This window comes from Myotis daubentonii, chromosome 1, assembly GCF_963259705.1.
Source record: "Myotis daubentonii chromosome 1, mMyoDau2.1, whole genome shotgun sequence".
NCBI classification, from domain to species: domain Eukaryota; kingdom Metazoa; phylum Chordata; class Mammalia; order Chiroptera; family Vespertilionidae; genus Myotis; species Myotis daubentonii.
The window spans coordinates 93,541,363-93,561,431 of record NC_081840.1 but is presented as its reverse complement, the minus strand read 5'-3'; the positions used below and the strand labels follow the sequence as shown (position 1 = coordinate 93,561,431).

General features: G+C 43.2%; 1 protein-coding gene across 16 annotated transcripts in view; it reads right to left on the bottom strand.

Annotated features, from left to right (window-relative positions):
* BEND7 (BEN domain containing 7) overlaps positions 1–19,714 on the bottom strand; it is an 83,393-nt gene extending 63,679 nt beyond the window's left edge. For 6 of the 16 annotated variants that reach the window (XM_059710968.1, XM_059710960.1, XM_059710965.1 and 3 more), the window contains exons 1-2: positions 19,118–19,218; positions 17,295–17,378 (exon numbers count right to left, since the gene is read on the bottom strand). In XM_059710968.1, the coding sequence (XP_059566951.1) occupies positions 17,295–17,355 (61 nt within the window). In that variant the 5' untranslated portion in view covers positions 17,356–17,378; positions 19,118–19,218. Of the gene's footprint in view, positions 1–17,294; positions 17,379–17,801; positions 17,823–19,117; positions 19,219–19,410; positions 19,530–19,577 lie in introns of those variants that run through there. The other 10 variants (XM_059710973.1, XM_059711014.1, XM_059711027.1 and 7 more) reach the window with 6 other exon arrangements.
* Positions 19,715–20,069: the final 355 nt, after the last annotated feature.

The window sequence follows — 20,069 nt, the reverse complement described above, 5'->3', positions numbered from 1 at the left end:
CCAGGAGGAAGCTCGGACTTGTCGAAGTCGATGCCACAGAGCTGTACCATCTCCTGCTCTTCTTCCTGCAGTTCTGTGCACTGAAATTTAAGATTCTTAAGGGGCAGTGGCAGGTGATGAAGTTGAAACATATAGGAAGGTCATCTCATTAAGGGCCTTACCTGCCAGCCGAAGGAAGAGTGATTTTACACTGGAGATATTGGGCTATTACTCTGAGTAATTTTAAATTCATTATCTCTTTTAATATAAGGATAGTAAATAATCAGATCTATCCTTTAGATCAGGGGTCCTCAAACTACGGCCCGCGGGCCGCATACATTTATCCGGCCCGCCGGGTGTTTTTGCCGCCGCTGCCTGTCTTGCTTAGCAGCCGACTCGTCCCGGGCCTGCAGTGCACATGTGTGGAATGTTTGAGGGACAGTGAACTGGCCCCCTGTTTAAAAAGTTTGAGGACCTCTGCTTTAGATGAACAATTCTGGCAAAACTATGGTGAAGTGGTGTAGGAGAGAAAACCAGTTAGAACATTATTGTTAAAGGTTACATGAGTGAGGTGAGGTCTGTACCAGGATGCTGGGGGTGGGACTGGAGAGAGAGACACTTAAGAAATTTCATCGCACAGACCTGGTGATTAACTGGACAATGGGCTGGGGGTTGGGGTGGTAAAGGGTAAGAATCTACTAAAGATAACTCCAACATTTCTAACTGGGGTGACTGATGGATACTAATACCAGTCAGAAAATTAGGAAAAAAGATTGTAGGAGAGCAGGATAGAATGAGTCTAGTTTTGACAAGGACACTTTAACGAGCAGGCAATTAGAAACACAGTTGTGTGGTATCTACAGCTGCTGCTGAAGTAGCACTCTAAAACTATTATCAGTAGTAGTTGCTAGTAGTAGCTAGTTTCTGAACTGAGAGGCCCTGGGTCCCTAACTATTCAGGGGGTGAAAAGACATCTTATATGGAGATACAGATTTCTTATTAATCCAACATGAGGAGAGCTCAATACCCCGTTTCAATATTTAAAAAGCTGTGACCTCATTTGTTTCAAGGCTGGGAAAGTGAGTCAACCTCCCCCTCCTGACTTCCTATCTCTGTGACAAGCAGCAATCGCAGTAGTCAGTACAGATCATCTCCAACTCCTTGCTTTCCTGACCTGACACCCAATCCTTCACCCAGAGGCGCCACACTTACACTCAGTAACCCACCTCAACAGAAGGACTGGCAGAATCTTAAAAATCCAAGGGACAATTCCTCCACTATATTCAGTATTGGTCAACTTTATTATAGTATCTTGTCTGGTTCTGTATTATTTTAAAGAGGCTGCTGAGAATCTTAAGGAGATAATGAAAAAGTCAACAAAAAGATTAAAGGAACAAGGAAAGATTAAAGGAAATAAGTTGTTTCACTGAGAAATAAATAGCTACTGAATGACTTAATTATCTTCAAGTACACTATGGGTTATTATGGGTAGGACGCTGTTCTGTACCAACAAGGAAAAAACTGATTGAAACTGTGGCTTCCAGGCAGGAGGCTGGGCAACATACGACCTTAAAGAGCTGGACCCTTCCAGTTCACAAATACTAGAAACCGAGTGGAAGCACCTGAGAAGATGTGCAGAAGTGACAATAAGAATGCTTTTCTGATTGGGATGAGGAAAAAGTTTTGGAAACAGATAGTGGTGATGATTGCACACCCTGTGAATCTACTTTAAAAAAAAAAAGAATGCTTTAAAACTCCTTACATTTTTCAGGTACTGACATGCTAAAATAAGCATAAAAAGTTGAGTGTATTAGTGAGAAATATTAAGATAATCAGGATTTGTATTAAATGGTTCAAATATCTCCTCTCAAATACTAGAAGCTGACATGGAGCATGGGGTAGAAACCGAACTACAGCCCGTCACATGATAGCAAGAGGAGGAGCAGGAGAAAGGAGACAGGGTCCTCAGCCTGTGTGGCAGCCTTCGCCAGAAATCTTAGCCAATGTGTCCACAAGCAAAGGAATTTGAAGACTCAGTGCTATGAGAGGACCTGGAGTTGGCACGCTGACTCCAAACCCATATTGACACACAGATGCTATCAAGAACCCACCTGGCCGCCCTTAGGAACAACAGCCCTGCTTATGAGACAAGACTGGGATTCTAACTCAGCAAAAATGGTCTGAAAAGCATTAGTTTGTAGAACAGGGCAATGGTTTCTAAATGAGACCTTTTTTCCCCAATGCAATGTTAAACAGAATCCCAATAAATGAAGAGGAGCACTGTTCTGCTGAAGAGAACATGCTAGAACACATATTCGTGAATCAATGCCTGCAATACATTCAAGAATTCCAAGTGTGCTGTACAACATAGTCTAAATGTCACTGAGAATGAAAGAGGCAAAAAAGTGGCTAAGGAATCATTTAGTTGGTTGGATCAAATACTATGATTAGGAGCATCTAGACTGCAAATTCATTGCCACAGGTTTGAGAGCACTGTTAAACTGAAAGTTATAGCTAGAGAATAATTAAGTAGGTCAATGTATACATGGCATTTTCATTTAAAGGACAACCAAAGCCAAAACCGGTTTGGCTCAGTGGATAGAGCGTCGGCCTGTGGACTGAAAGGTCCTAGGTTCGATTCCGGTCAAGGGCATGTACCTGGGTTGCGGGCACATCCCCAGTGGGAGATGTGCAGGAGGCGGCTGATCGATGTTTCTCTCTCATCGATGTTTCTAACTCTCTATCTCTCTCCCTTTCTCTCTGTAAGAAATCAATAAAATATATTTTAAAAAAATAAATAAATAAAGGACAACCAAATTCCTTTCAAATCTATTTAGATAATATTCGGTTCATTCATCCATTCAATATATATTCATTGTACTACTACTAAATATAAGATACCGTGACAAAAAAGAAAAGAAACACAGGCTCTCCCCTTCAGGGGTTTGCAGACTAACATGGAAGACAAATGAATGCACAAATAATTCTAAGAATACAATGCCTCTCTTCAAACACATGGGCAGGCTTACCCAGTATGGGCTGCCTGCTGTCAGGGCGGGAGGCTGGAGCTCTTTAAGCAGGCTGAGAAGGTGAAGCCAGGCCAGGACAGGTACAAGAGGGAATGGATCCTAGTTGGAAAATAGGTCTTCAAAGCAAAAGGGGCTAAAAAACTTTGAGACCTGTATTAAGAGCCAAAGGAGCAGAGGAATACCCGGAAATGAATCAAGAACCAGTGATTGAAATGGGCTGTCAAGCTGCTTCTCAAATGTGCTCCTCAAAGAACACTTACAAAGAAAAATAAACATCCATGAGAAGTTTGGGGGCAACGTCCTGAGAGGTGAATAAAGAACAATTTTCTTTGATGTCTTTGTTTTATCTTTAAAAATTAATGCAAATATTATACTCTGTTCTCTAAGCACCAAGATGTGCAGATTCCCATAGCCCATGAAACAACACGGCACCAGTTACACACCTGCCGGTTAAGACGCACTGGCCAATGGAAGGGTGGGCTGGACTGTCATAGAAAGCAAAGGGCTGCTGCTTTTAAGTCAGGCTTTTAAATGTCCCCCAGCTACACTTTCTAGGAATACACGTGCCTGTTCCCATAATGGAACAGGCAAATCAAGAGGATATATAATAACTTCCTTGGGCATTGCATAAATTACGAGTTTTTCAGAAACCAGAGAGGAAGAGAGCATTTAAACTGCGAGGATGACAGCCTGCTTCAGGAAGACGACAGCCTGCTTCAGGAAGACGGGAAGATTTGAGTTAGTCAATAAAAGATGGTCAGCATTTCCATGGGCGGTTTTGGAAAAAGGGTGTGACAGTGAACAAAGCCTGAAGGCAGAGGAAAACAAAGAGGGTGATGGTGAATAAGCTTTGTCGAAGTGAAGGCATTGAATGGGCAGTCAAAGACAGAAGGACTTTGAGTATGATTTTACTTTACCTTGAAAATAACAGGATATCAATGAAGGTTTTTCATAAGAGAATGAATGGTATGACACAGCTAGAACTACCCAACCAATTCAGTGTATCTACTATCCCTCCTCCAAATGTTCTTATATCAAGGACAACTAACTTTTATTTTATAATAATTATAACATGGTTGCCCTACCGAATGTTCCTTTCATGTGTAACTCATCATTAAGTGACTAGGTCAGAAGCCACCACTTCAAGTACTTACTGTTCAGGAGTAACAGAGCCAAAGAGTTAAAATCCCAAATATAGAGGAGAGGTGTTATAATTCAAAGAAGACAAATACTATCAATGGAAAAATGGACAAAGGACACGAACATGTAATTTATAAGAGAAATAAGCAGTTTAAACCTCTTAGCCTCCCTAATTATTAATGTAATAAAATTAAATAATATGAAATTCTTTGTCTATTAATTTGGCAAAGACCATAGATTCATAAAGCCATTTTTGGTGAAAGCGTAGGATTATAGTCACTCTCATACGTTGTTGGTAGAGAACTTTTTCGGAGAGAAATTCAGCAATCCCACTTGGAGGAATTTATCCTATAGAAATAGCCAAACAAGTATCCATGACATATGTACAAGGATACTTACTGCAGCATCATTTTACTAGGGAAACACTGGGATCAATCCAAACATTGTTCAACAACTGTTGTGAAAAGCATTGCCTTAAATAGCGAAGATTTTCAGGACTCTGCCCTCCACTCTCTTTCTGGGTCCTCTCTCCTGGCTCCAGTGACTATCTCTCTATGTGCGGATTCCAGTCCTGACCCCACTTCGAGGCTCCAATTACCTACTGGACAGCCCACTTGGACATTTAAAAGCAACCTTAAAATTATGTTCAAAATGTATTTTTTAAAAATTCTCATGCGAGGATATATGTATTGATTTTAGAGAGAGAGAAAGAGAGAAACATCGACTGGTTGCCTCCCATATGTGCCCCGACCAGCGATTGAACCCACACCTAGGATGTACCCTGACTGGGAATCAAACCTGTTGGTGGACTGGACGACGCTCCACCAACAGAGACACCCAGCCAAGGCTCAAAATTTATTTTATGACCTTCATTTACAAGCCTTAATAAATAGCACCTACTCTGCTGTCCAAGCCAGAAACAGTGGACTTACCTCTCTCCTCATCTCCCTCTCACAGACAATCCCCGAGCTCTGTTTGTTATAGTTTCTGAATTACTTGGAATCCTTCTATTTCTCTCCACTCTCCCATTATCATTTGATGGGGCTACTGCCAAAGGCCTTCAGTGTTGCTTCCCCCTGAAGTCAGAGTGATCTTTCAAACATGCAAATCTCAGTACATGACTTAGCTCAGCAGAATGCCAACAACTCAGGGTGGAGCCCTGCTCCCCACCCGGCTTACACAGTGGCCCTCCGCATCAGGCTTCCCTCGCCTCTTTCTGCAGCCTTGGCTCTGGCCACGTCCCGCCTTATCCTAAATTAGTGGCTCTCAGGTCTGGCTGCACATTTGGATCATGGGGACAACTTTAAAATACCAGTACCCAGGCCTCACATCATGACAATTAAACCAGAATCTAATTAGTGACTAGAATGGACAGCCAGAGCGCCCTCTGCTTTACATATAGCAAGGTCTCAGAAGTGCTCTCACTTCCTGGAGTCACACACATCCTCAGCCCCAACCCTAGACTTATCCTTCAAGAGTCAGCTTAAATGTCATGTTCTCAAGGGTCATATCCATTAATCCCCCGGCCTAGGGAGGCCCCCATTCCATGTTCCTGTAGAATCCTTAATTTTCTTTTGTGACAACCTAATAGGCTTTAAATCGTCCTAGCCTGCCACTAATGGCTACTCAATAAATACCTACAAAATTAATACAAGAATAAGCTAATTCTAGTATCAGATATGACAGGAAGCCACAGTTGAGGAAAGCTAAAGAAAAAAAAACTATGTGCAAAAACCAATGATGCGCAAGACATAAACCCACACCGGTGACACCTCTGAAAGAATTTCTCGTTTCTATGGAATTGTGTGGTGGTGGCAAGCAGAGGCCCTCGTGGTGCCTAGATTCATCATTTCTTCTTATGAAAGCTTTCCCAAAGGAGCCTGCCTCGTCATTGTCTTCTCAGTTCATCAAAGAGGATAGATAGGAAGTTGTTTCTCCCATTTGACAAAGGAAAAGACTAAGTCGCTTGCCCAAAATGACCAACATAAACCAGAGGAAGACATCAGGTCTGGGCCACACATCTGCTGTTGCTCCAAGCATCATGTTCTCTCTTCCAGAACAAACAGTGGAACAGCAGACTTACAGAATGCTGAAGCTAACATTCCTGTAGCAACTTTTCCTGAACCGTATTTCATGCAGTACTTACGAAGGTGCCCATTAAAGTCTTGCTAGTAATTGAAAAATTATATATGTGCAATGAGAATGAATTAATGTTCACAGAAGAACTTTAACTTTTGCATCTCCTGACTTTTTACTTTTATGTTGTACCTTGACCTTGCATTTTTTAGGGGTTCTTTACATTTTATATGTAGGTATAAAGTCGTATGTGAGATATAATTCCATTAGCCATACAAGCAACTTCATAGGCTATTATGTTGCATCAACTTCTTCCGTAGAAATAAATTGTTAAAGATATTATTCCTGGAACAGAATAAATTCTTGGAATTACTGAGTAACTTATGTGCTGTACCACTGTTCCAAGAACACATTACTTATTTTATCATGACAAACTAAAGTTATTAATCTTCTGGCTTCCATTTCAACAATGAGAAATGCTGGGAGATGCACAGGCACCTGCATTACATTTCGGTTCAACTTTATATCATCCATAAACATCTCTGTTTTGGACACCTCGTCCAAACAAATGCTCACAGAATATCCTATGTAGCATTCAATTTTATGAAACTATAAAAGTTCCTTGCTGTTAATTACAGAGACAAATGTCTCATCACACATTTGGTTACCAGATAGCATAATTAGTTTTCTCCATTAACCTTTCAGATATAAAATTTGATTTCCAAGTAAAAAAAACATTGTAAAACCCATGGAATTCAAATAGCACAGTATATTTGTACACGTTTGAAAAAAATAGGCGATACTAAAAAAATAATTTTATGGATTATTATATATAAGGATACTGATTGTCTGGAATACTGAAATAAAATCTGTCCAAACTTCTTAATGATTTTATAATATATGATCAAATGTGCATGTAATAAGCTGTCTTTGTGCAGAAAGGAGGTACAATAACCTGACCATGAATGGAATGTGCCCTTTGATCTCTCTCTTTTGGTATAGTGATGGGGTCAACTGATCCATCACAGTCTCTCCTTTGTTCCCCAGTCATGTGGGCATCTGAGAGACAACATGTGAGGGAAGAGTCTCAGGTCTATGGCAATGCAATCGCTTTTTTGGGTATTCAAAGCTAAATGACCCTACAACCTTGGCTTGCTAAGGACCACACTCTAGCTCACATATGTAGGGGTATTTTTGATTGTCACAATGACTAGATGCGTACTCCCAACATGTGTGTGTGTGTGTGTGTGTGTGTGTGTGTATAGCCAATACTCAGAGGCTGGAATCAAGACCTTCTGCAATATGTGACAGTCCTGCACAAGATTGTCCCAACTCAACAGACCGTTCCACTCAGACAGCAATGGCAAATCTTTTTGGTGCTTGAGACAACAGTCAACCAACTAAGCCATACCAGCCAGGGCAATTTCAAGATATTTTAAATGGTTCTCATTAATTTATTCAAAATTACTTATTCAGAGTCTACTCTGTGCCAAGTATTGTGCACTAAGAACACAGTAAACTCGAGGTCTTGTCCTACAGGGATTCAAGCTAAGACCTGAGGGATATAAAGGATCCTTAGGCAGAGACCAGCAGAGCAGATGCCAGGGCCACAGTACTGCGATAGTCCAGAGGCACCTGCGCTTCGTGCAGGGAGTCTGCAAGGCCCTAGAGGGGCTGGCACACGAGGGCACACTGGTGCATCCTATTTCAGAGCTCCATGGCAGAAAGGGTCTCCCATTAACCAAATGAAAAAGAAAAAATACGTGATGAAAAATAAACATTCCCTTGTCAGTATTGACATATTTTACTCCTGATTTGTGAGGTCCAGTTAGCTAGTAAGAGGATGTATAAATTTTCACCTTGAAAGACAGGGTGGGAGCTTAGAGATATGAGTTGGATAATAAAGTTTAAAAATGGATGACTTGGCCACTTTATTTTAAATTGAAAGGTGGACTCCTCACTCATTCACTGAGCATCTATTGATGTTTGTTATGTGACCAACATGGTGCTGGGCAGTGTGGACACTGAGATGATCTTCGGAGTTTCCAACCCAGCGACAGAGGTATGTAATACACTTTGTGAGAGACATGCTCAGGATCTGTGGAAGGGCGGGTGAGAGGGAATCAGAGAAGATTACCTGGAGGAGATGACCTCAACTTGGAGACTTTAGGGATTAACAGAGGGCCAAGAAAAGGAGAGGGAGGAAGGTGCAAGTGTGGAATCCAAACAGAGGAGGTGGCATGTGCAGCCACTGAGGTGAGGAAGTGACTGGCCTCAAGAGAGGAAGTGGGGCCCCTGCAGGCAAGAAAAGAGGTTTGTCTAGGGCGGGGGGATAAAATGGATACATATCTAATACCCTTTGTAATACTTTAAGCAATTAAAAAAAAAAAAAAAAAAAAAAAAAGAAAAGAGGTTTGGTGTGGCTGACGCCCAAAGGGCAGAGGGAAGCGTCACAGGGAAGCTCCAAGTAGACAGGTGGCAGTGCAAGCATGGTCTTATTGGTTATGCCTACGAGTCCGGGTCCTAATCTGAAAGCCACAGACGACCAAGGAGCTCAGGCAGGAGAGCAACCCTCAGAGTCGTGCACGTGCACCAGGAGGATAAAGGCAGCCAGATAAACCATTGCAGGTTCCGTCTGCTCCTCTCCCCACCCACAGCCCACCCCTGCCACTGCTGTTACACACCTTTCCAGGGAATGTTCTCTCCAATCATCTGCTGACTTATAAGAATAACAGACTTGCCATGTAAACTCCTAGATCTATTTTTAACCTTAAGATGCAAAACACACTGTTCCCACATCTTTATTTTATCTTATAGATGGCCATGTTATTCTCTTCCAAAAGTAAAAATCCATATTCCCATGGGAACCAGAAAGGCTAAATTGTTAACATATCTCCTTAGAGTCTGTCCTTCGTGGGATTTTTTAATGCTTTGGTCAAGATTGGTGGAGGAAAAGCAAACTATCACAATACATCACACGTATCCATCATGGGGTGGGGCTAAGCCACACCAGCCTTTATGAGAGACAGGAGGAGGCAGCTGTCCCTCAAGACACTGCCTTGGGGAGCAGGCCCCACTATGTGCAGCTGTGTGCAGGGACTGTTCCCACGCAAACGTGACTTCTGCCAAGTTATCTTGGTTAATGCATGGCTTTGTTTTCTTAAATTAAGATGGGAAATTTAAGAAATGCTTGCCTCCTGTGGATGGGAGAACTAGACAATGCCAAAATCAAGTTATAAACAGGCCAATATTGTGTTAAGCACCTCAATATTATAGCAGAATTCTGAACCGACAGAGCATATGCTATTTTTCAATTTTGCTTTTCAACATGGAGCTAGCTTTCAAAAAGATTTCAAGTTGAATCTCACAAATCAACATCAGAAACCCCAAATTTCTATGTTAGTTGAGTATCTTTATAAAGCTTCTTCCAGTTAAATACAGCATATTGTAGCTTGGCTCACTAAACGTCATTAAAGTCTCAACATAGCAGTATATTTTAAAACAAATCTTCAGAATGCTATACAACATAGTCCAATATACTCATGCATTTAGGTAACAAAGATTTGAACTTTTTCTTGATACCTTCCAATTCAGAAGAAGAAAGAGAAGGGGATAATAACAAGAATACAGCATTTTCTACTTTGAAAAAGTGTCTTACCACCTAGGAGTTCCTATATGCTGTAGGGAAAGATGATGGGGGGGGGGCAATGTTACTATCACAGAAGATAAAACCTTCAAGAGTTTTGTCCAAGGTGTTATTACCTGTTCACCTGAGATCCCAACCAAGATTTTCTGACTTTAAACCTGACTTGTCTCTACTATGCTTTATAACCTGAAAAGGCTCCTGGGTAATGTTTGAATTGGGCTTTAAAGACTGATAGGAGAGACAGGTTTGTAATAGATGAAGTGCAGACTGGGGTAAGACATGGGAGGAGACTGGTATAGAGAAACTTAGATGGTGAAAGGCACCAAGATGAGAACAGGAAAGATGCTTCAGGAAAGAGTGATGAGAGAACAGTTGGATACAAGCCAATGTTTTTAGAGAGGAGGAGGAGGGAAATAAGGCTAGAAGGTTAGAAATAGCCAACAGCAAAGGAGGGAAGTGAGTGGGACTTCACTTTCTCAAAGGCTGCATGGCCAAGTACAAAGAAATGTAGTAAGCCAAGTCCAAATCCAGGCTCCTATCTACGAGCTATCTGACCTTAGGCAAACTGGCATTTCATCTGAAAATGGACATAACAGTCTCTTCTCAGAATTGGGGCAAAGGGTAAATAAGATACAGAATGGGAAGTGCCCAGCATACAACAGATGTTAAACAAACCTCAGTTTCTCTCTTCCCAAATGGGTCCTGGGGCTGTCCCATGTCCACCCTTCTCCTTCTATCTATGGTTCCCCTTCACATCTGAAGTCCCATTCTGTTGGGGAGAGGAGTGGGGGTTATGATTAAGATCAGTCCGCGTGGTTAGAAGGGGAGGGATCAGGACTGCAGGCAGCTCTGACATAGTGAGGAGTGAAGAACTGGATGGAACTACTAATTACTGTGAGACCTTGGGCAAATCACTTCCCTCTTTGAGCTCAGCTACCCATTTGTGTAACAGATACAACACAGACCTTATGATGTAGTTGTGATATTAACTAAGTGTTTAGTAAGACAGGCCTAACTGCAAATGCCTCCCAAACTCTGGGCAGTAAGTAATATCTAAGAATGACTAAGTCTGCATCTGCGACTACAGAAACAGGTTAATCTGTGCACTTATGTTCAAAGATGCCATCAGTGCTGAAGTTTCCTCAAGAGGCTCTCTCATCTTTCACTTTGCTTGCAATCATTGTGTGTGTGTGGGGAGGGGGTGGGGGGGGGCCACGTCATTTTTTTTTTTTACTACATTGGTTAATATAAGTTATGAATTAAATGTTTTCTTATCTCCTGCATCCAGGAGTGAATTCATTAAATTCTCAGGTAATAATCCAAAACAATAGGTCCTATTCTTAAAAATAGGCAAAGTGAAAAGGGACCAAAGCCAGCCTGTCTGTGGTGTTGAAGAACATCCAATGGACTTTCAGGTTGTCTCATAATGAAGAGTACTGCAGTTTTATGAGATTAGTCAAACTTTAAAACAACATTGCATATAAAAATCACTCTTGAAGTTCTAAATGCCTTTTAAACAACTAAAATAAAAACTTATAAAGCAAAACTAAACATGGAGGGCTATCATGACTTCTCATTTACAAGGTAACTAGTTAGTAAGTTAACAGATGGCATAAAAATTAAGATTTAGATCCTTTTTTTAAAGGAGAAAATGTATGCTAACCCTAGAATAATTTTGAAGCCATGTTTTGGATCCATAGTACAACCAGATATGCTTTTAGTGTTGCAGGAAACTTTGGAAACAATCTAGATAGAGGTTTTAAAATTGTGATGAGGGTACCCTACAAGTTCTGTAGAGGCCCGCAGGGATGGGGAGGCAGAGGAATGTGGGACATGGTACAAGGTGCTCTGCGTCTCCTCGACCTGCTTCAAGCAGCCCCATCCTCTTTTACCTGTTTGACATATTGGGGGGTTCCACAGGGGAGTGCATTAAACAAAGCATTTCATGGGGTTAAGGGCATGATTCTGGAGACAGACAAACCCTGGTTTTATCCTGGTTCTGTCACTGAGTAACTGTGTGAACTCCTCAAATTCCTCACCCATAAATGGGAAATGATAATAACTTTCTTGGGACAATTAATGGGACAACATACAGGAAGTTGGTCACATAGTGCCTGACACACAGCTAGCTCTCCATAAATGACACCTACTATTATTGGCCACATTCCTAACCTCAAGAGCCACTCTTACTGCTCTGTCTCCTTCACTCCACCACCAAAAAAGGTGAGAACTGACATGAAAGAGGTCAGGGACATGGGGACATAGTAGGCCATGGTGCTGAGCATGGAGCTTTAGAGAGAAGCAGAGAAGAAACACTCTTATTTCCAAATGATGTGCTTTTTTGAGGGCGCGGTTTGGTGGGGGGAAGGTTCTTTCTTTTTCTCTCTATTGGGCCTTCCATTTGTTATTAAAATCCTCTCCAGAGCATATATTTTTTGCTGACGAGAGAGAGAGAGAGAGAGAGAGAGAGAGAGAGAGAGAGAGAGAGAGAGAGATGAGAGAAGAGAAAAACATTGATCCGTTGCCTCCGGTAACCCCAACCAGGGCTCGAGCCTGCATCCTTTGGTGTATAGGACCATGTTCCAACCAACCAGTGGTCGGCAAACTGTGGCTTGCGAGCCACATGCAGCTCTTTGGCCCCTTAAGTGTGGCTCTTCCACAAAATACCACGTGCAGGCGCTCATGTACAGTGCGATTGAAACTTTGTGGCCCATGTCCAGAAGTAGGTATTTTGTGGAAGAGCCACACTCAAGGGGCCAAAGAGCCACATGTGGCTCGCGAGCCGCAGTTTGCCAACCACTGCAACCAACTAAGCAAGCCAGCTAAGGCTTGGATCTTCATTTTATTTGAGGCTTCTTCCCACTCTGAGAACTCCAGCCACAGAGACAGTGGAAACATTAGAGCTTGGAAGGAGGCCCAGCTCCCAAGCCCTTTGAGGCCAAACAAGAACAGGAAGGTACCCAGGCAAGTGGGCTCTAGGGGGAGAGCCCCCACTCTCAAACATGGACCCATCCACTTCCCAGGAAGGAGAATCACACTGTGATCAGGGCCTAATTCTCTCACTTGGAAAAGTGGGAAGGAATTTTTCAAGTGGGTCATTTTTTAGGAGACTCTGGGGACCCTTGTGGGGGCAGCTGTCCTCAGGAAAGCCACTGAAAACAGACTCAAAAGTTCGGAGATCTAGCCTGGCCAGGTGTGGCTCTGTGGTTGAGCATCGACCTATGAACCAGGAGTTCATGGTTCGATTCCTGGTCAGGGCATATGACCGGGTTGTGGGCTCGATTCCCAGTGGGGGGCACATGCAGGAGGCGGCCCATCAATGATTCTGTCTCATCCCTGATGTTTCTCTCTCTCTATCTCCCTTCCTCTTTGAAATCAATAAAAGTATTTTTTTTTAAAGTTCAGAGATCTCAACCCGGCTCACTTGGCATGGCTACTACTACACCTGTACTTCATTTTCTAAAAGTTGTATAGCTGAACCAAATATTAAAAAGAACAGGGCGCCCTCGCCGGTTTGACTCAGTGGATAGAGTGTTGTCCCACTGACTGAAGGGAAGGGTTCCAGGTTCAACTGATCCCCAGCCTTGGAGGCAACCAATAGATGTCTCTCTCTCATATCGATGCTAACTCTCTCTGTCCCTCCCCTTCCCTTCCACTCTCTCTAAAAATCAATGGAAAAATATCCTTGGGTGAGGATCAACCAAAAAAAAATTTGTTAAGTAAATAAATGACTAACAATGAACACCTGGAAAATAGACAGTTAAAATTTATATACTATAATAATAAAAAACCAACATACAATGTAAACAAAGAGATTTTATTAAGTGTTTCTGTTATTGTTCTGAATAAGTTAATTAACTGCCTCGTTAAAATGCTTTCTAAAAGTGCCTTGCTACCAGCTAAGGTTTCTTCGATGATCCTTGAACTTGCCTGGCTCAACTTGCTAGAAGAAACAGATCTTTGGACAGGAGATTTGGGTTTGCTCCAGGTTCTGCTGTTTATTAGCAACTCACTTTAACTCTGAGCTTGTTTCCTCTGCTGGGTAGCAGGACTGATAACACCCACCCTAACTACCTTGCAAGAACACTGTGAAAATCATGAGACGGCAGATGTGAAAGCACGATCTGAACTGCGAAGCGCAGCCCACACTTCAAGTCTGGTTATAATGACCCTTTTCCTCAGCTGTGGCTCACACCACCCCTCCCACCTGCAATCTTGTCCAAATCCCCTTCATCCAAGTCTTTCCATAGTTCAAGGTCTAGCCTCTCAGTAATGCTCCACCAGAACCTGAACTGGATCCTTCCCTTCCAACTCTGCTTTTGCCCTTGCCTCAATGGTTCACAACTGTCATTTAATTATCAGTCGCACAGGAAGGTAGCACAGTGGGGTGTTTACAGCTCCGGCGGACCTGCAGGGGATCCCAGCGATAGCATTTGCTATTTGAAACCTCTAGTGCCTACCTAGCATCTCTAAGTCTCATCTACAAAACCGGGACGATAACGACTCTTACAGATTTGCTCTCAGAGGAAATGACATCATTCTCATAAAGTACTCAACTCAAGGCTGTGCATACAGTAAGTGCTCAAACAACTGTAGGTGTTATGATTACTGAATCTTGTTCCTTCACTGTGTCCTGAATTTGTCCTCTCTCTCCGACTGGATTTTTATCCTTGAGAGCAGGGACCCCGCCCTATCCATTTATTTTGTTACCCCCAAACCCACTTCCTTTTCAGAAGAGTGCTCAGTTCATAGTTTTTCCCTACAAACACCTGTTGAATTGATTAAAGTGAATTACAATAGTCCACCACAGCCAGCCTGACAAAGTCAATGCGCTCAGGGTAAAGTAACTGACCGATGCTAGCCCTGTTATCACACTAACATGTGTGGTTCCCAAAGCACACAGCCCAGCTACTCCTGCTACTGAGTGTCCTCCCGTGTCGGACACCCTATAGTCAACAGCTTAAAAACACTGCAGAGGATAGATTTCCTGTGGGGACCTCGGCAACATTCTGGAGCACTCTCTTTCCCCAAGACATGACCTTCAATCTTTTAAGTGCAGATAGCATCATGGATGACACACGTGTGAACACGGAAAATGCTGAACAAAAACCTGAGGGCCATGTTTTAGGGCTGCATTATGGGTGAAACAGTTCTTCTGGTGTTTTGCTAACAAACTTCCTTGGATGTCATAAACCTTCCACTGATCTCTGTACTGTAGTGCTATTATGGGTAGATGCTGGTGACTTACAAAACAAACATGATTTAACTCTATGTTTTCAGAAGAGTAATTACAAACTAAAACAAATGTCCATTTTCTAACAAGGTCAACGACAAAATTCTTAATTTTATATGCTATCCATAACTATTCCCAATTGCCCTAGAAATTATGCTTGTGTAATCACTTGCTTTTCCACTTAAAAAACTGACCTGATAAAATAAAAATGTTCTTTAGCAACCATATCAATTCTTGCCCAGAATGAATGAAAGATTGAAAAGTAACCCAGGCACACTTTCATGCTGTTCAGTCTTTTGTCTCCTGATGTCTGAGGCCTTCCTGCCCAATTTTGAAAGCTTATCCCAACCCTGGTCTGTCGCTGATGTTCTCTTATCTTCCTAGACTTGAGATAGGAAAAATGAAAGCAGCAATTACTCCCCCTTCAAGAGTGTACATTTTACTGAATTTTGAGCACTAGTATCTTCTTGTTCTTCATCCTCCACTCTCTCAGACCCAGAATTAACCTACTGTAAAGCATCCTTACTATTTTCCAAGTACACAGCTGACGGGGGGGGGGGGGGGGGGACCTGCTTCACTGGAGCATACTAAACCAAAGGCATGCTGCTCCATTTTTATGATAAATGCAAATTTTTTACTAATAGGCAAATTCTTCATTTCAAATGGATAAATCGAGTGGGTATCTAGATATAAAATTCTAACCAATCAAGTTGAGGGAACCAAAAATACAGAATTCCATCTGATTAAGTTTAAGAAACTGGAAAGAGTACAATTCAAGAATATTCTCTCTCTGGGTCATAGCATTTCACTTGACTATTAACCTTTTCATTTTTGGTTCTCTTAAGAGTAAACGGTGCTGAGAGCAATGCTGGCCTCAGTAATATTCTCTCTCTCTCGATGGAAAGATCCATGTACCTTCAATGATCACTTGTGTATGAAATGCTATGTCCCTCCTATTTTACCTCTAGTAAGTGTCTGTTTGATTTCTCCGTCCTTTGTCACCCACCCTTTCTCTTCCTCAAAGCAAAAAAGAGAATCCTGGTGACAGACCACTAAGCCACCTTTCACATTGTTTTCACATTGTTTTCCTTTGTAGCACTACTCACCCTGGGTCTGAGCAGTAATCTGCTTCCTTAAACTCTATCAACTCTCCCCCATTCTGACCTTTGCTTTTAATTACTCTTGCCCACACTTGCCCCCATTCTCTGCTCCTTACTGTGCAGCATCCAGTCCTCCCCCTACCAGCCATGGAGAGGCGTCCAGGATGGGCAAGGTCAGAGCCAAATGCCACCATTTACTCTCCACTCTGATTTTATGGGTCCTTCACTCCTAGAGGCAACATCCTAATTTTGGGCTCCTGGTCTGCAGATCCTGCACATGCTAGGTGCCAAAAACTGCACACGGAAAGAGTGACAACATCTGGGGCTACCTACTCATTCATCATGCAGCTGCATTTGTCAAAAGGTCTCAGAGAAGCTGCTTTTGCTCTCTGTCCCTGAGCTGCGCTAGGAATGAGGACAGTGAAAGCAAAGCATGGCCAGTCTCTGACCCCAAATGTTGTCATGAAAAGAACACAAAGCCAGGAAAATGAGGAGCTGCGCAATGATAACTAGCACTATCAAGAGGGGGTTAGGCAGACAATCACACTTTTATTTTCCTTATGCTTTTTGACTGTAGATTTAATTTAATCTTGTCATGGCAGGATTAGCAACCAGGCCAGAAAGGTGAAGGGACATAATAATAAGACAGCATATTAATCCTCTATCCCACCCAAGGCAGGAGCAAAACCAAACAAATAGCGGCTTCCTGGAAATTGAATTTCTGTTATCCAGATGTCAAAGATGTAATACCCCAATTACACAAACTATTGCCAGCGAAGCGTGCCAGCGAATATGCAATGTAAATGGGGTGAGCACAGAGCGACAAAACTGCACCGTCAGCATCTGGCTCTGGAAGTGAGTGATAATTAGCACTGTGTGTAGACACTAATAAACATTTATGTCTGAAATTACAACTTTTACCAACGTTAATAAGGGATATATTGGCAATCTGTAAAATAAAAGGTCTTGAAAAGAATGTCATACATTAAGCAATGGCAGACATTTCCCATTCTGGCACAATCCCTTCCCCCTCCCCTAATTGCAAATGGCCACCTTGTTTTACTGAGGAATTAACTGACATAAGAACCTACCTAAAAAAATGGGTTGTGTCTCTTTGGCCTCCCCATTGACATCACTGTTGAATTCTGACATCTTATATACCTCATGGTGATAATCTGGGATGAGAAAACAACCAAAAATTAGAATTCTAATGACCTACACAATATGAACAAACAATACAGACTAGAATCTCATTCTATATACTATGGGTAATCTATACTTTATTCCACAAATATAATTTTCCAGAACTCGGTCAATCACAGAATTTGTAGTTACTAATAATCCCTAAGATTTTGCTTACTCTGAAGTACACAAACTTGACATATTACTTTAACTTTAGAAAACAGCTTTGCTTGACCACATGGTTTTCAGAGTAAATTTGGCCCACAGATGCCAATTACTAGGTTTCTTTTCTTTCAAATGACAAGGATGTTTATAGAGAAAAGAGAACCGTGCCCAATCGTAGGCCAGGGGAGGGTTCCAAACTGATCTCCACAACCCATTTCATGAGCATATGAATAACAGTATGCTTTAATTACCTGGTACTCTCAGTTTACCCAGAAAAATCCCCACCTCTAAGCAGCTTAGAGGCAATCACACTGGAAAAATACTGACTTGTTATTTCAAATACAGAATAATTGGAATAAGAAAGCAAGATTTCCATCTTTCACACAAGAGAGTCTTCTGCATTCAGCTACTGTGCTTGAATACCCAATAGTTTATTTTCTAAAAAGCACCTGCAGAGATAAGAATCAGACCCATAATTTAGGGGGAGAAAGAAAAAAAAGGAAGAAAAACTTGCTATGTCAGTCAACTTTAAAATACAATATTTTACAAGTTTCTCTATAGAGGCTCCTGTGCTTTCACAATCTATTTCTAAAAAAGTAGGATCAACTAGGTAAGCAAAGAGAAGTTCCTTCTTAACAGCTATTGCTATGGCCTTGAACCTCACAGGACAAGGTCTACAGAAGTACTCTCACTTTTAAGATAAAGTAGTAAGTTCCCTGAGGTCATAAATAGGCAGCTACGTTCCTGAATGAATCAGACAAATAGGCCAATCATACATGGAGAGATTTTTAAAGTACAAATGACTGAGTAATCAACACTGCTAGGAAAAAATGTACATAGAAAGAAGACAGAGCCAAATATTTTGAATTCATAAAACTATTTCAGACTTCTTCCATTAAGAAGTGTCAAACTAAAGCAGGGGAAACAGATACAAGCAGATCTTCAAAATCTGTAAGAAAACCATTTTCAGACCAACTGAAAGCAAGCTTTATTGATTTGATGTGACAGGTTAGCTTGCAATTGCCCTCTAATTTTCACCAGCTTATCTGTGACTTCCCCAGATTGTTAAAACAATTGCCTTGCTCTCTACTCTGATACCAAAGTTAGACAACGCAACCAAGGAAAAATGGACAGGTTCTGCGGTTTGGTTTTGGCCTCAAATTGATACAAAGATATTTAAACCGAGTGGTTCTAAACTCAGTATTAGGACTTGTGACAGTGCCATGAAAATAAGTCACCTGCCTCTCATTTAAAGTGACACAATGCATTTCCATGGACATTTTTTACATCTGTTCTTAAGTTCTGGCCGTTTTTGTTGTGTGTTTTTTTTTTTTAAAAAGTGAAATCAGGAAAATAAAGACTCTAACAAGTAACTGAACACACTGTTCAATGATGATAGTATTCAACTTTCCCTTCCCCTGATAAAATCAGCCCAGCCCAGACACTGCGGTGCACACCTGTTAAATCATCAGGAACTGGCTGGGGTGTTTCGTTTTGTTTTTAAATGATACTTATCTGACTGATAAGTGATCTATTCTCAGATACCTTTGCAACTCCAATAACGTACCTAGAAACGATTTCGGAAATCGACAATTCTTATATGGGCTTGCAGGGCTCCTGAGCTTCTTTCTCGTTCTTAAAAGAATCACCTCCACCCTCTTCCTTTCTCTTCGGGGGTAAAAAAACAACAACCACCCCAAGCCCACAACCACCGGTGGGGAACGGTGTGCGCTCGGCCTGATGAAAGGCAGTTCTCCCCCAGCCCCCAACCTGGCCACGGGAGCGGAATACCAAAGAGGGCTCCCGGCTCCCCAAGTGTCATTGTTTGCTAATTTCCTTAGTGGCCTCCGACTTGTTTACCTGGAACGACAACCTCCCGCCTCCCCCGGACAACTTTGCTCGCCTCCCGGGGTGCGCGGCCGCGGCGCCCGCGGGAGGGAACTCGGGGGTCCCGGAGCCCGGCAGGGGCGCGGGCCGCGCGGGGCTGTGGACGCGGCGCCACGTCCTTGCTCGCCCGGCGCGCTCACCTCCGCGGAGCAGTTTGAAGCTCTGGGATTTCCTGCTCCTCTTCCTCTCGGAGAACTCCATGGTGCGGGGCCAGCGCCGCGGCCGGGCGGCGGGTCACCCGGCGGCGGGGGCGCCGGGACCAAGGTCCGTCTCCGGGCTCCGCAGGGGGGAGGCCGGGGGAAGGGAAGAGCCGCCTGGAACCCTCGCGGGGGCTGCGGCGCGCGGGGCTCGGCGGGAAGCGCTTTCCCGGGAGAAGTTGCCCCCTCCCGGCCGCCGCCCGGGCCCCTCCGCACGCCCCCCGACCCCGGCTCCTTCCCGGCTTCGGGGAAAAACGCGGCCGGAGCCGAACTTTCCGTGGGGGAGCGAGTTGGGGGCGGGGGCGGCGGGCGCCCCGGGGTGTCGCCGCGGGCCGGCCTGGGCGCAGCTCGGGGCGCGGCGGGGGCGGCGGCGGCGGCGAGCGCGGCCCCGGGGACGCGGCGGGCGGGCCGGAGGCGGCGGCGGCGGCGGGTGCG